Raw genomic sequence first — 15,640 nt, forward strand, 5'->3', positions numbered from 1 at the left:
AAATAACACATATTAGCTCATCTTTTAAACAATAAGAGGTCCACAGTTAATTCAATTAAAGACATTATAGTAACAGTTTTAATGGCCCACACCTCACTGCACTGGCGACGGGAAATACATACCTGGTTGTTCATTAACAATTTGCATGCTCTTCCTTCTTTTCTTGGTCAGGCTCATTCTACTGTTTGGAATCTGCGCATTTTCTGCCAAAGGGCTAGTTATAGCTGCAAAAGAAATGACCGACATATTCCAGTCAAAAATATTTAACATAGCAAAATTTTCTGCGTTGACGGTACTGTCAATACAATCCTATAAGGCTTAGATTACTAAAGCATGTTGATCAAAGACAATTCATTTTAGGAAAAGAAATTTTAATTGTGCTCAAATTTTTATTTCAGTTATTTGGATAGCAAAAGTTACTAGATTACTGGGATATCTAGAAACAAAAAATACTGCTATTTACAGGCACATACATTTTCTGACAAATGAAAAGCAACTGCACAACATAGCTACAATGCACATAAGTATGTATTTGGAAAAAAAAAAGACCTTAACTGTGTTCCACACTGTACTTTCACTTTTTTAGTACAGAAATATCACTTAAGAAGGCTGTCACAGTTTATGCCCCACAAATGTCAAATCATTTTAAAGTGCTTCAAACCCTCTTTTTGATGCAACAAACTCCCCTGCTGCACTTTCGTTAGCAAAAGACTTTTTTGCTTCCCATTCAACATCTTTGCTGACTATCTTGCAAGATTATCATTAAATGCAAATTAATCATTGTCTGCCTGAACAAAACAAAAAGAACTGCACCATCTTCAGGATTGAGGAAATTATTCAACTTTGACTTTAGGAAGCTTTCCCAAATTTATTCCAAGCTGTATTTGCTATATATGTAGCGTACTTTACATGAATGGCAATGGAGTCCTTTCTGAAGCAGTTTTTTAAGGAACAGTTCCTGATATCATTTGCAATTTTTTATAATTCCCTGGTCCAGATGTTGAATTAAGATTGTAAAATGTGTGAGAGAATAGTCAGAATTATTATCCCCACTTTTCAATTAAGTTTTCCTCTAGGTGAAATACCACTGTCCTGTAAGATTCTTCAGCAACCACATGGACAATAGACAGCCTTCAGCTCCGAAGACAAAATTGTGAAATCATTCACAAAAGATCTGCATACATCTATATGTTTGAACGATTTTTGCTTTATAGAATCCCTGACACATAGTGATATCATAAATCATCATTGACCTGTGTAACTGTCAAATCTTGTGGGGATGCAGTGACGTGTTTGAAGTGAGCCGTGTGGCCACATTCCATGTAAGCCAGTTCGCTGGGCCCAAAGAGGGCCATCCACAGCTTGCCACTTGTGTGTTTATATATTTCTGTATCTTGCAGGGACATAATGAACTATGTGGACCTGAGTACTCTGTTTTGCTCTGTGAACTTTATGTCTCTCTTCTGCTGCTGCTGCTGCCGCCCCTGCTAGACTCTTGCTTGGGCTGTGACTGTGTCAGTTCTCATGACTTGCTCGACACCTGTTACCATATTAATTGTGTCACATTTATTCCATGCAAGTCTACCACATTTTATGTAGTTGCAAATGACAAGTGCTGTCCACAAAAACTGTGACAAATGACTTGTGACATCAGGTATCTGCAATTGTGTAGGACAATCATAAAGTACTCCTGGTATCACATCCAATGAACCTACATTTGAGGAGCATTTAAGTCATTCTTTGACAGTTGCTGGAACAGCAATAGCAGTAGCTGCAGTAGTCACAACAGGTCGTAACATCAGTATTCTGCTTCACACACACACACACACACACACACACACACACACACACACACACACACACACAGACAGACAGACAGACAGACAGACAGACAGACAAAATCATTTAGCACTTGTAACACAAATATTTCTGACATGGGAAGCACTATCGATAAGCAATTTCTCTCAGAACTGAATTGTCGAGAAGGGCAAGTCTCTGCAGCCTAAACACAGATTTTGAAACATTTACAAAGGTGCAGTCCGCAGCTCGTGGTCGTGCAGTAGCGTTCTCGCTTCCCACGCCCAGGTTCCCGGGTTCGATTCCCGGCGGGGTCAGGGATTTTCTCTGCCTCGTGATGACTGGGTGTTGTGTGATGTCCTTAGGTTAGTTAGGTTTAAGTAGTTCTAAGTTCTAGGGGACTGGTGACCATAGATGTTAAGTCCCATAGTGCTCAGAGCCATTTGAACAAAGGTGCAGTTATTAACGACAGCTATCTTGATTGTGGAAGCATACACAATCATTAACCCGGCTCCAGGGAGGTAGGGTCCCCTTCTCTATTCTTCCACTGGGGTAATTCCTGCCTGCCGCGTCCATGTCACGGGGGTGGGCATCCTTCACTTCAGTAGGCCAAAGTGATAGGATGACTGAGTTCAGGCAGGGACCCAGTCCTGTCAGATATAACACGGAACCCATGCCCAGGGTTACGAGTGAAGACCTCAACTGCAGCGACGGCGGAGAAGAAGGACTTCGGAATGGCGAAGCTTGCAGCTGAGGCAACCCTCCTTTGTGGGGATTAAATGAGAAGGGAAATACCATTTAGCTGTAGCCTCTGTACTCCAGAGGGGTGGCTGCAAAAGGCTTCTATTCTCCAGGTTAGGGGCAGCCTAATTACATGATGGCAGTAGCTATAAAATGCCCTCAGCGATTGACGAAGTGACCCGTCGGTTGAGGAATCTTTTATTGCATCGATGGCTACGTCTATTCTAAATTCGGAGCATGCTAGTGCGTCCCCCACAAAGCGACTTGCACCTAAGTGACGTGAGAAATGAGTGAGGGTTATCTACTCATGGACAGGGTAGGTTAAAGAAGTTAGTCCAACCTAAACAACTAATGAGATTTGCTACCCTCAATATTGGTTCATTGACCGGCCGACATCGTGAACTAGCAGAAATGCTTAAAAACAGATGTGTCAACATTGCCTGCATCCAGGAGACCAAGTGGAAAGGTTCAAAGGCAAAATAAATCTGACATGGCTACAAACTCATCTACCATGGTACCAGTACACGAAACGGCGTATAAATAGTCGTCGACCAGGACTTCCGTAACAATGTCACCATTGTCAACAGGGTGTCAGAAAGGCTTATGTCTATCAAGATTGATTCAATAGCTATCACTGCCCACATTGTATCTTGCTATGCACCTCAAACTGGATGCACTAAGGATGAGAAGGACAAGTTTTGGAACAGTCTGGATGCCCTCCTTCGAGCAGTTCCTCAGGATGAGTCCATCATTGTTGGAGGAGATTTAAACGGACATGTCAGGGCTCACAAAGAAGGATATATGCGGTGCCATGGAGGACATGGGTTCGGTGTGCGGAACGATGATGGATGTCGGATACTCGATTTTGCAGAAGCTCACGATCTCATTGTGACCAACACATACTTTAAAAAGAGGCCAACACATCTGGCTACTTATACAAGTGGAGGTCATGCTACTCAGATCAATTATTGGCTAGTTCGTCAACAAGAAATGAAGCTGGTAACAGATACCAAAGTAATTCCATATGACTGCATTGTCCCTCAACACCGATTGCTTGTCCTCAACATTCGTTAAGTGTGTTATACAACCCAAACCTAAAACTGGGCCTGAGCGAATTAAGTGGTGGTGAATGAATACCCAGCAAAACGAGTTGATGGCAGCCTTGGCCAAGTTCTCCGTGAAGACTGATCAGTTGGTTGAAGATATGTGGAAAGATGCTGTGGAACAAATACATCAAGCAGTGACTGGGAAAAACCATACCTGGAAGAAAATAAATTGATAAACAAACCTGGTGGTGGACAGATGAAGTCAAGCAAGCAATCAAGGAGAAAAATATGGCGCACTAGACTTAGTGGAACTCACGACTTGACACTGATCTCCAGAAATATCGAAACCTGAAATTGGCAGCAAAAAGAGCAGTAGCTGCAGAAAAAGACCAGTATTACCAGACACTGTATGACCACCTTGAAACACCATCGGGAGAAAACAACATCTACCGTCTTGCTAAGCCAAGTCACTGTTCAACTCATGACATTGGACACGTCATGCACATCAAAAGAACGGATGCCAAACCTCTAAGAGATAACAATCTATTCTCCAGTGTTGGACAGACTCCTTTCATAACATCAGCAACAAAGAGTTTACGCATGCACCAATTACTAGTCCTGATTCCACCTTAGGACCTGTCCCCTCAATTACACTTGAGGAAGTAATGCTTGCCATCAGTGAGATGAAAAATGGAAAAGCAACTGGCCCACATGACCTACCAGCGGAAATCTGGAAAATGCTCGGAAAGCCTGCTTCCGAATTCCTTGCCTCAGTCTTCAACTGAATCACATCACCGAAAAACAACTTCCACAAGCATGGACAACCAGCATAACAGTTCCAATCTGGAAGGGAAAAGGAGACGTGAACAATTGCTCGACTTATCGCCCTATTCGACTCCTCTGTCATACTTTAAACATATTTGAATTGGCACTCGATAGCAGACTCAGAAGTATTGTCTCTGTAACACCAAACCAGTGTGGATTTGTTAAGGGACACAGCACCGTCGACGCTGTCCGTGCCACGCGTCTTTTGATGGAAAAACACAGACAGACCAGTGTACACGTGGCATTTATAGACCTAGAAAAGGCTTTCGATCGTATCCCACACGATCTTATCTGGTGAGCTCTTCGCTGCCACGGCATCCCTGAAGAGTATGTGAGCTGGGTGAAACTTTCGTACTGTAATTCCATTAGTGCCGTTCGGAGTCCTGCTGGAATTTCTCCGCCCTTCGATATCACTGTGGGTGTTCATCAGGGTTCTGCCCTTTCACCATTGCTATTCATCCTTTTCACGGATACAGCAACAGCTGACATACAGACTTCACATCCCTGGACCCTTCTTTATGCAGACGATGTGGTACTTACCAACCAAGCCCGCCCTTAACTCGAGCACCAGGTTCAAACGTGGAAGGACAGACTGGCTGAAAATGGACAGCACGTCAACGTCCAGAAGACAGAGTACTTAGAACGTGGCTCCCAAAACAGAGGCACCATAAGCATCAGTGAAGAAGGCATGCAGAAGACCACGCATTTTAAGTCACCACCTCAGACTGTGACACAACTCTCGATACTCGGACGAGGGTGAATGCAGCTCGGCTCAAGTGGAGACAGGTCACTTGGAGTCCTCTACGATAAAAAGATGCCTCAGTATCTAAAGGCAAAAGTATATAAGACCACGGTATGCCCAGCAGCAATGTGTGGGACTGAGTGTTGCTCTATGATGAAACAACAGGAACAAATGTTACACACCATGGAGATGAAGATGCTTCAATGTTCCATAGGGCTGACATGATGTGACCACGTAAAAATTACAGACGTTCGCCAAATGTTTGGTGTTCTGGCGATCGTAGACAAAGTGAGGGAAGCCCGGCTCCGCTGGTACGGCCACATCATGAGAAAGCAAGACAACTCAGTCGCAAAAACAGTGTTCTACATCAACCCCGGTGGAACAAGACCACGAGGAAGACCGGCAAAGAGATGGATTGACGTCAGGGGAGACATGCACGTTGTTAGCTTAAGACCACAAGATGTTAACGACAGGGAGAAATGGAGGAGATGTAGCAAACCACCAGACCCCGCAAGTCGGGATTAATGCTTGGAAAGAGAGAGAGAGAGAGAGAGAGAGAGAGAGAGAGAGAGAGTTATTAACGACAGCTACAAATATTTAAATGGGACAGTGTCAGTTAACAGTAAAATCCAAAAAGTAGCATAAATGAGAATGCTCTTGGTATTCTCCGCAGGATGATAGTGCATGTGGTTTACAAGTTGTTATATTGTGATTATTAATTATTTGCAGGTGGTAGTGTAACACTTAAAATATGTAACAGAATGCATACACGTAAGTGGTGTCTGTTCTGTTGGACACGTCCAAACAGAAAAGACACAAGTCATATCTGTAATTGTAGGGGTGCGGCAGCTGTTTGGTGTAAAATTTAAGTGTGGATGCACAACCAATGTCCAATCCCTTATGGGAATCGGAATTCTGCAAGTAAGGGTTTAATGGGCGTGAGTCATTGTGTTGCGGCAAGTAGGAAGATGAGAATTTGGGTCTGACAAAGTGTTTCTGGTTACCATCACATTTCCTTTCCATTCCCTTCACCCCCATTATTCACAGTATGAAACGGTGACTCAAGAAGAGGGTGAAATTGGTGTTCTGGTTTCTATACCAGTAGATTCACAAAGTAGTTCTCAAACAATTGGACGAGAAAGCAGTACTCATTAGGCAACATGTACTATGCATTCTAATCATCATGAGTTCCGTTCCTTACGTGTCTCTTTGTATTAAGTACAGCAGAGTCTCGCTAATCCAAACCCCGGTAATCCGAACGTTCAGTTAATCTGAAACATGACAAATGTTATGCCTAAGTATGGAAAACTGTGCGGTAAACTGCTGTACATACACGCTATTTTAATTTACACAGTACAGTAAACATGTATTAGAAAATTGGCAAGAAAACGTTAGGTTTCAACAATGCATAACAATGAAAGAAAAGCTGTCAAATTACTAAAATACAGTGGACATTTTATCCCTACTTTTTAGATGACAAAAACTCAGTCATTGTTTTCTGGCGTAATGAAGACAGTCTGTCACATGACGCATAGTTCAAATGGCTCTGAGCACTATGGGACTTAACATCTGAGGTCATCAGTCCCCTAGAACTTATAACTACTTAAACCTAACTAGCCTAAGGACATCACACACATCCATGCCCGAGGCAGACTGTAGCGCCTAGAGCCCCTGGCCACACCGGCCGGCTGAGGCATAGTTGCGCCATCGTCTCATAAACATCAAATCAGCAGGTGTAGCAGTGGGCTGCTGCTCCAAATAACGTAGCGCGAGGTCAAGGACTTCTGCTGTGTCACTGTGTGGCATCAGCTCTCCTTTGTTGCTTTCAGGCTCATTGTCACTTCTGTCACAGCAGTCCACTTCTTCCTGGTCTTGAGTCACAGCAGCAACTAAATCAATGTCAGTAAAGTTCACCACACATGCCCCATCTGCTGCCATCCACTCATCTACGTCTTCTTCACTAGCTTCTTCACATCCTGGGATTGTATCATTTGTAATAGATTTTCCTCTTCATTTTCAAATGAGTTGTCGTGAAATTCAAGTGATGTCAACAATTTTTTCCACGATTTTCTCAGAGTATTTTCTGAAATATTCTGCCATGTCTCAGCGGCCCAATAAACAACATCCTTCACATTGGTCTTTTTTATTTTGCCCACTAAAGGAAAGCTATCATCTTGGATCAGCATTCTTTACAATTGTTTTCTGTAAATCAGTTTTAAAGTTTGCAGTAGGTCCTGGTCCATTGGCTGCAGAAGTGGTGTAACATTCGGCAACAAAAACTTCGCCACAATTTCTCCATCACATAATTCCTCAGTGCTGGGGTGAGAGGGTGCGTTATCAATCAAAGGGACTGCGCGGGGAGACAAATGATTTTCCTTAGAAAACTGTCGAACAAAGGGAACAAACTGGCCATGAAACCATTCTTTGAACAGCTTACCATCCAACCATGCTTTTTTCTGGCTGCGATAATATACGAGCTGGGACTTCATGTTGCAGTTTTTAAAAGCTCTGGGCTAGCAGATTTGCCAATCAACATTAAATAGGCAACTTATGATTACCAGCAGCATTGCCACATGCTAATAAAGTCACACGATCTTTGCACATTTTAAAACCAGGAGCATGGTCTTCTGCTTTTGATGCCAGGCTTTTTGTTGGCAATGCCCTAAAATTAAGGCCAGTCTTGTCAGCGTTATAAATTTGTTGGCGAAAATATTTTCTCTCTCATCATTTTTTCGAACTCACCCAAGTATTCCTTCGCTGCATCACGGTCAGAAGAAAGCTTCTCTCCAGCAATTGTTAGCTGACGGATTCCATGACTTTTTTTTAATCTGCCCAACCAACTCATACGCACACTAAAACGCTCATTACAATTCATTAACTTGTTCAGGTAAACAGACTTTTCCTGAACCAGTGCTCCACTCAAAGGAGTTCCTCTTTCCTGTGTAAACCAAAGGAAAAGAGCTTCATTCACTTTATCATACTGGGACTGTTTCAAAGTCTGCCGAATTTCGAGTGTTTTTCCCAAAGACATTGCGCAGGACTGTTCAAGCTTCACTTGGTTCTTCTTTCAACCACAAACGGTTGCTTTACCAAGACCCAGTTCCGTTGCCAGTTAAGATACATTCTCACCATTGTCTATCCACTTCAAAGCATTCAATTTTTCTTCGGGAGTTAACATTGTATGTTTCTATTTAGTCGTGGCAAAAATACGTACACCACTACACCTGAATGAATACAATACAACTGTTACGCTTGCCAGCGATCGATAACTAACATAACCAAGCACTGGGCGAGACAACTGGCAGTGCACTGACCTCAGACACAACAATGCACGACAACAAGGGCAGGGAGTGAGAGTGACCCATTGATCCCAAACTTGTTCCCATTTGTTACCATGGTGTACCTACTTATCTGCTTGGTAAACTTCATTCTAGAAACTCATCACCGTAATTCCGGCTAATCCAAACATATCGGTAATCTGAACAAGATCTGGTGCAATTAGTTTGGATTAACGGGACTCTACTGAACTGCATGGAAATGATTCTGTGAATTGTGAAATTTGTACCTCGGCAGTAACACATGGCACCCCAGACATGTTGTGATTCTTGTTTACGGATGAACCAACATTTACTAATCACAGCCAAGTAAATCTCAGAAACATGCACTTCTGGTCTATTGATAATCCCCGTTGGCTTGATTAGGTGGAATGTCAGTGTTCATGGAGTTTAAAGATACGGTGTGGAATAGTGCATTGCCTCATAGGACCCTTGTTTATAGAGGGAACATTGCATACGAACAAATATCTCAACCTTCTAATGAGCCATCTTCTACAGATGGTAGAAAATGTTCCCACTCAGAATATGAGGAGCCTGTGCTATCAATGTGATGGTTTTCTGACCCACAGTGCATAAATTAAGACTGTGCGTATTCAGAGACTGTTTCCAAATTTATGGATTGGACGAAGAGGCTCTGTATCTTGTCTGGCCTGTTCCCCCGACCTGACACAACTGGATTTTTTTTCTATTGGAGGAGGGAGGGGGGGGGGGGGGGACACGATGACGCTGTCTACATGGATGTACTAGTGACACCAGATGATATGAAATGGTGTATTACTGCTGTCTGCACTGCAATTTCTGCTGAAATGCTAGAACGTGTGCAGCAATTATTGCATGGCATACTGCATTCTTGTATTGATGCTGGAGGTGGTCATCTTGAACAATTGCTTTGAGGGTGCATTGGTTCTTTGTGTGTCAGACTTCACAGAGGTGGTGTGTGCACTTTTGCTTGTCTTTCGTTTGTCTCATTTAACAGCATTGCACCTCTGGAGACGTATTAACGTCTGTGTAGGGCTGCACATACCACCTATGTGCCATCACATGGAACAAACAACTGTCTGTGTTTATCATGTTTAAACTATGGTATCTCAAACTACTTGTACTAGACTTCTATAATGACAAACACTGACGTTGTCATTTATCCTACTTTGTGATAATGTCAATAGTCACTGTACCACCGAAATATTTGTACCTTTTTTAAATACACACATTCGAAACTGATAACACACAATGTATGGGCTGCAGAGGTTGGCCCTTGTCTATCATTTCAACCTGTGAAATCTGTACATCAATGGTGCCTTCCATTCACAAAATATTTGCAGTGCAACTTTTAGGTGACTCACCCTTTAGAATCACCTGGTAACTGCTAGATTGTAGTTCCATCAGAATAGCAAAGAACAAACATATTACTACGCACTCTCGATTCCAGATCTACATGGACTCTGCTATAAATGGAGCTGCAAGTCTGCAGTATGACAAATCCCACATCGGATCATCAGGAAGTACCATAACAAGATGTTTGTTCAATGGCATTTCACAAGTCAGATCCATAATTAGAAGAAGAAATGTATTTTGTTTTTGTTTTAAGGCGCAAAAACAACTGGGGATCATATGCGACCAAGTCAAAACCACAGAACTCAAAGACAGAGAGGAGTTAAAAAACAACTATATGTCAATCCCAACTGACATAACAGAAGACAGCTAAAAACAGGCATGTGGAAAAAGAGCTAAAAAAGACACTGTAGGTCCAAAATTAAAAATTAAATGGCTTTCGGCATATTGCTTTGGCAGATAAAAAGTGCGTCATTTGCTAAAACAGCCGATAACTCAGACGGCAAACCCAAACGGGAACGTAAAAGGTCAAAAAAATGGACATTCCATCAGGAAATTGCAGACAGTAAAACTTGGGCACACCGTGTACAAAATGGTGGGGTAGCGCCACTTAGCAAATGATGATGGCTAAAAAGGCAGTGCCCAATACACAGCTTAGTTAAAATAACCTACTCCCAGTGCGAGGGCCGAGAGAAGGTCATCCAAGCTGCTGGGAGAGGCTTAAAAAGCCGGATCTTATTGCCATGAAGGGAGGACTATTGGCGATGCCAAAGGGACACCACCTCCTGACAGATGGCAACACAGAGGTCATCAGAGGGAATATAGGTACTAGCAGGCTGAGGTACTAGGACCGCAGCTTTGACAGCAGCGTCAGCAGCCTCGTTTCCTGACAGACTGAAATGACCAGGAACCCACAGAAACATCAAAATGGCAACAAGAGTGGGCAGGTGCCAGTTTTCCTGGACCCACTGCACTAAGGGATGGGCGGTGTACAGTGCACATAGACTATGGAGGGCACTGAGTGAGTCTGAGCAGAGGACACAATTGAAAACGCTGTGAGCCGGATGTACTCCGTGGCCTGATACAAGGCGAAGAGCTCGGCTGTAAATACTGAGGGGTGTCCCGGAAGCTGATATCTGAAGACACGTGTGCCAATGATGAAGGCACAACCGACCCCCGAAGTTCCATGCGATAGACCGAGAGCAAGGTTAACATAGGTCACTTCACATAGCCAAGGTGGCAAAGGGTTCACCCACCGGGAAAGGTGCAGGTAGTGCGAAGTTAAGCCGCTGTAGCAAGTGCCGAAAGCAGACTCCAGGAGGTAACAGAAGGAGGACGAGTCCCGTACTGATGATCAAAGGAATCATCAAAAAATGAGGCATAGGATGGGTGGCCACGCGTGGCAGACTAATGGCATGCATACCTGCTGAGGAGAAAGTCACGGCCGTAGGGTAGTGGTAGTTAAGCAGCTTCAGCATACAGACTCTCAACTAGGTTGGTGTAAAAGGCGCCCGTGGCCAAACGGATGTCACAATGGTAGATAGTGTTGAGACAGCATATGAGGGATGGGCGTGCGGACACATAAATGAAGCACTCATAGCTGAGTTTCGAACGGACAAAAGATGGTACAAACGGAGGAGAGTGGTTTGATCGGCACCCCAGGAAGTACCACTGAGGACACATAGGACATTGAGCACATTGAGGAACAACGTACAGCAGGCTGCCAGGTAAGAGACATGGGTGGACCAAGAGCGTTTCCTATCGAGCACAAGCCCCAGGAATTTTCTAGTTCCAACGAACGGAAGGGCAACAGGCCAGAGATGTAAAGAAGGTGGGAGAAATCATTTGCGCTGCTAGAAATTCATACAGATGGTTTTGTCAGTGGAAAAGTGAAAGCCACTGTTGATGCTCCAGGAGTAAAGACGATCAAGACACCACTGAAGGCGCCGCTCAGTGAGACAGGTCCACGGAGAACTGCAATAGATGGCAAAATCATCAACAAAAAGGCTGCTGGAGATGCCTGGTGGGAGACAGGCCATGATAGGATTAATGGGGATAGCAAAGAGAACGACACTCAGAAGGGAACCCTGAAGCACACCGTTTTCCTGGATAAAGGTGTCCGACAAGGCAGAACCCACACACACCCTGAAAACTCGATCTTTAAAACATGCCTGAAGGAAACAGGGCAGGCGGCCATGGAAGCCCCACGTGTAAAGAGTATGGAGGATACCAGTTCTCCAGCAGGTGTCATAGACTTTCTGCAATTCAAAAAACACTGCCACAGTCTGGGATTTCTGCAGAAAACCATTCATGACATGGGTGGACAAAGTAATGAGATGGTCAACTGCAGAACGCCGTGCTGAAATACACAGTGTGCATTCGTTAGTAAATGGCGAGACTCGAGCCACCATACCAGCCTGGCATGAATCATATGTTCCATCACCTTGGAAACGCAGCTGGTAAGAGAGATGGGGCGGCAGCTGGAAGGAAGGTTTTTGTCCTTACCGGGCTTAGGTATGAGTATGACGGTGGCTTCACGCCAGCGTCTGGTAAATGTTCCCTTTGCCCAGATGTGGTTGTACGTGTTAAGCAGAAAGTGCTTGCCCGCAAGAGAAAGGTGCTGTAACATCTGAATGTGGACTGCGTCTGGCCCTGGGGTGGAGGATCAGGATCAACTGAGAGCATGATTGAACTCTCTCATAGTAAAGGCGGCATCGTAGCACTCCCGATTCGGAGAAGAGAAGGGTATCACCCTAGCCTCCTCTGCTCGTTTCTGATGGAGGAAAGCAGTGTGATAGTGGGAAGAGCTCGAAACTTCCGCAAAATGGTGGCCCAAGGTGTTGGAGATAGCAGTAGGGTCCACGATAACATCGACTGCTACTGTGAGGCTGAAAATGGGGGAATGGATCTTGGTCCCAGAGAACCATCGGAGGTTGGCCCACACAACAGAGGAACTGTTAAAAGAACCAGTGAATGAAATCCAGCTAGCTTGTTTGCTATCCCGAAGAACACGACAATACTTTGCACGCATCTGCTTATAATGAATGTTGTTTGGCACCAAAGGATGATGGTTAAAAACGCAGAGAGCACATCTCCGTGTGCAAATGGCATGCCTCAGTCCACCAAGGAAGTGCGAGGAATGGAATGTTCTGCAGCAGTAAGGATAACATTTGTGATATAGTCCACCTGGTCATCACAACTGCGGAAGTCTTATTCTTTGAAGGTCACCAGGGAGGAGTAAAGTTGCCAGTCAGCATTAGTAAGCTGCTATTTTGGCATGCACATCGATGGGGTAGGAGTCAGCAAACAGAGAGCACAAGGGAAATGGTCGCTCGAGTAGGTGTCAGAAAGAATGGACCACTCAAGATGATGGAGAAGCTGGACAGTGCAAAAGGATAGGTCCAAATGGGAATAGGTGTGTGAGGAGTCAGAAAGGAAAGTGGGTGTGCCAGTGTTAAGGCAGAAGAGGTTAAGTAGGTCAGCTAAAAGGGCACCTCTCTGACAGGTCCTGGGAGAACCCCAAAAGGGATTATGCGCATTAAAGTCACAGAGTAGCAAAAATGGGGGACGTACCTGCCCAATAAGCTGAAGGAAGTCTGCCCTGGTGACAATGAATGACGGAGGTACATAAATGGTACAGAGGGAAAAAGTCAGGCGGGGAAGGAAAAGCCGAATTGCAACAGCTTGAAGACGGGTAGTCAGGGAGATGGGATAACTATGAAGGTCATCCCGAATGAGCACCATGATGCCTCCATAAGATGGAATGCTCACCTCAGGGGGAAGGTAAAAATGAATTGGTAAGAATTGTGAAAGCTTGAAGCCATCATAAGGGCACAATTTCGATTCCTGAAGGCAGAGTACAATGGGATGCTGCAATGCTAAAAACAGCTGTAAATCCTCTTTGTGGGACTGAAGACAGTGAATGTTCCACTGAAGGACAGTCATGAGGAGGAAGAGATGTAGGGGGGTCAACTCGGCGGCCGCTGAGTGACAGCCGGTGTAGAGTCACTACTACAGAGCACATAAGCAGGAGGCTCCTACTCCATGGGGTCCACAGAAGCACTGTCTTGCTTGTGTGGACGGTCCGTGGAGTCCAATGATGAAAAACGGTTGGTGGTGCGCACTGGCGAGACAGAGGCCCGCTGGGCTACGGTCACAGATGGCGAAACCATTGAACAGGATCTTCAAGTTGCCAAAGGAGAACATTTGCCTTTGGTGGACTTCGAGACTTTCCGGTTAGAGGAAGACTTGGGTGTTGTTTGGCTGGAGGGACGGAGGAAGTGTTCACGGGAGTACACCTTCTGTCCTTTCCTGCCTACTTGTTATGTAGCTGGTGGCTTCGCCCCTTGAGGCGAGAGTTTAACGGTTTGTTGCACAGCAGTATGAGGGAATGGCAATGCTGACTTGACACTTGGTGATTTCACAACCTCAGAGCTGAATTTGAGGTCGCATGTCTGTGTGGCCATGTCCTTCATGGAGTGAGGCGCAACAAAAACAGAACTATAGGTGCCAGATGGTAGAACACAAGGTTTGTGACTACCCAGTAACTTTTGAGCTACTGGGTAAGGCACTTTTTCCTTTACCCAATTCTCTTGGACAGCCTGCTCTCAAGATACACAGGACAATCCCGAGAGAAGGGTGGCATGGCCACCATTGCAGTTCATACAGCGGGGAGGAGGCGATGGACAGTCGCTCCCGTGTGCATCCCTACCACAGGTTACACATTTGCCTGGGTGTCGACAAGACACTGGTAGCAATGCATTGCGTTCGGGAACGTACGGCCGGACTGTGATAATTTCATAGCCTACTTTGATCTTGGATGGCAGCACCACTCTATCGAAGGTGGGGGAAAAAGAGCGCGGGTGGGCACTAAGGAGGAATCTACCTTTTTCATTACACAATGGACGGCAATTACACCCTGATCAGAGAGGTAAGACTGTATTTCGGCCTCGGTTAGACCATTGAGCAGCCTAGTGTAAATTACACCACGGGAAGAATTTGAAGTTCTATGGGCCTCAACATGAACAGGGTAGCCATGGAGAAGCGAGGCAGCAAGCAGTTGTTGTGCTTGAGAATCAGAAGCTGTCTCCAAATCCAAAGTGCCATGGCGTAAACAAGAGCATGATTTCACAGGGCCAGCATTTGATTCAACATTTTTATGAATAATAAATGGATTTACTGTGGCAAAGGACTGACCGTCTTCAGTATGTGAGACCATGAGGAACCGTGGTGCAGCGGGAAGGGTCTTTGAATCATTAGCCTCATCATGTTTATGTTTCGTAGATGTTGATTGGGAAGATGATCGACTCGTTGCGAAAAAATGCCCCATGGCTGCCAGCGTCTCCGATGGCGCACTCCTGCATTCGGTTATTGTTCACACCTCAGGCCACACTTCCCTAACATTTGACAGAGGGACCAAAGACAATTTGGGAAGGTTGCATCTCAGGCAATCACCCCTTCCTGGGCCTGGCCTGTACCACAAGGTACGTGTAAACCCTACCTGTTAACCCAGGGCTGGGAATTGCATGTTACCCAGTCACCTGTTACGTGTCAGATGCATAGGCCAGCTTTCAGGAGCGCACACGGAGGAAGAAGAAAAAGAGGAACCTGAAACACCGAAGCGGAGGAACGAGAGGAGAAGGGAAGCGAAGAAAGGAAAAGGGAGTGAAAAACAAAGATGAGATTGTTCTTATGTCAGCGACAGACAATGCAGAACATTCCCAACAACATCCAAGACATGTTATCCAAGGGAGGGAAATGAACAGCAAGAGGATAGACATGCAGCACCGGAAGGGGAAAAATGCTGCAATGGCTGGGGCCCC

General features: G+C 44.9%; 1 protein-coding gene across 1 annotated transcript in view; it reads right to left on the reverse strand.

Moving 5' to 3' along the window:
• Positions 1-15,640, reverse strand: part of LOC126257631 (uncharacterized) — a 163,061-nt gene that overhangs the window by 59,128 nt on the left and 88,293 nt on the right. The window contains exon 9 of the mRNA XM_049955579.1: positions 123-224. Within this exon, the coding sequence (XP_049811536.1) occupies positions 123-224 (102 nt within the window). The remainder of the gene's footprint in view (positions 1-122; positions 225-15,640) is intronic.

The sequence above is a fragment of the Schistocerca nitens genome, chromosome 1 (assembly GCF_023898315.1).
Source record: "Schistocerca nitens isolate TAMUIC-IGC-003100 chromosome 1, iqSchNite1.1, whole genome shotgun sequence".
NCBI lineage: Eukaryota > Metazoa > Arthropoda > Insecta > Orthoptera > Acrididae > Schistocerca > Schistocerca nitens.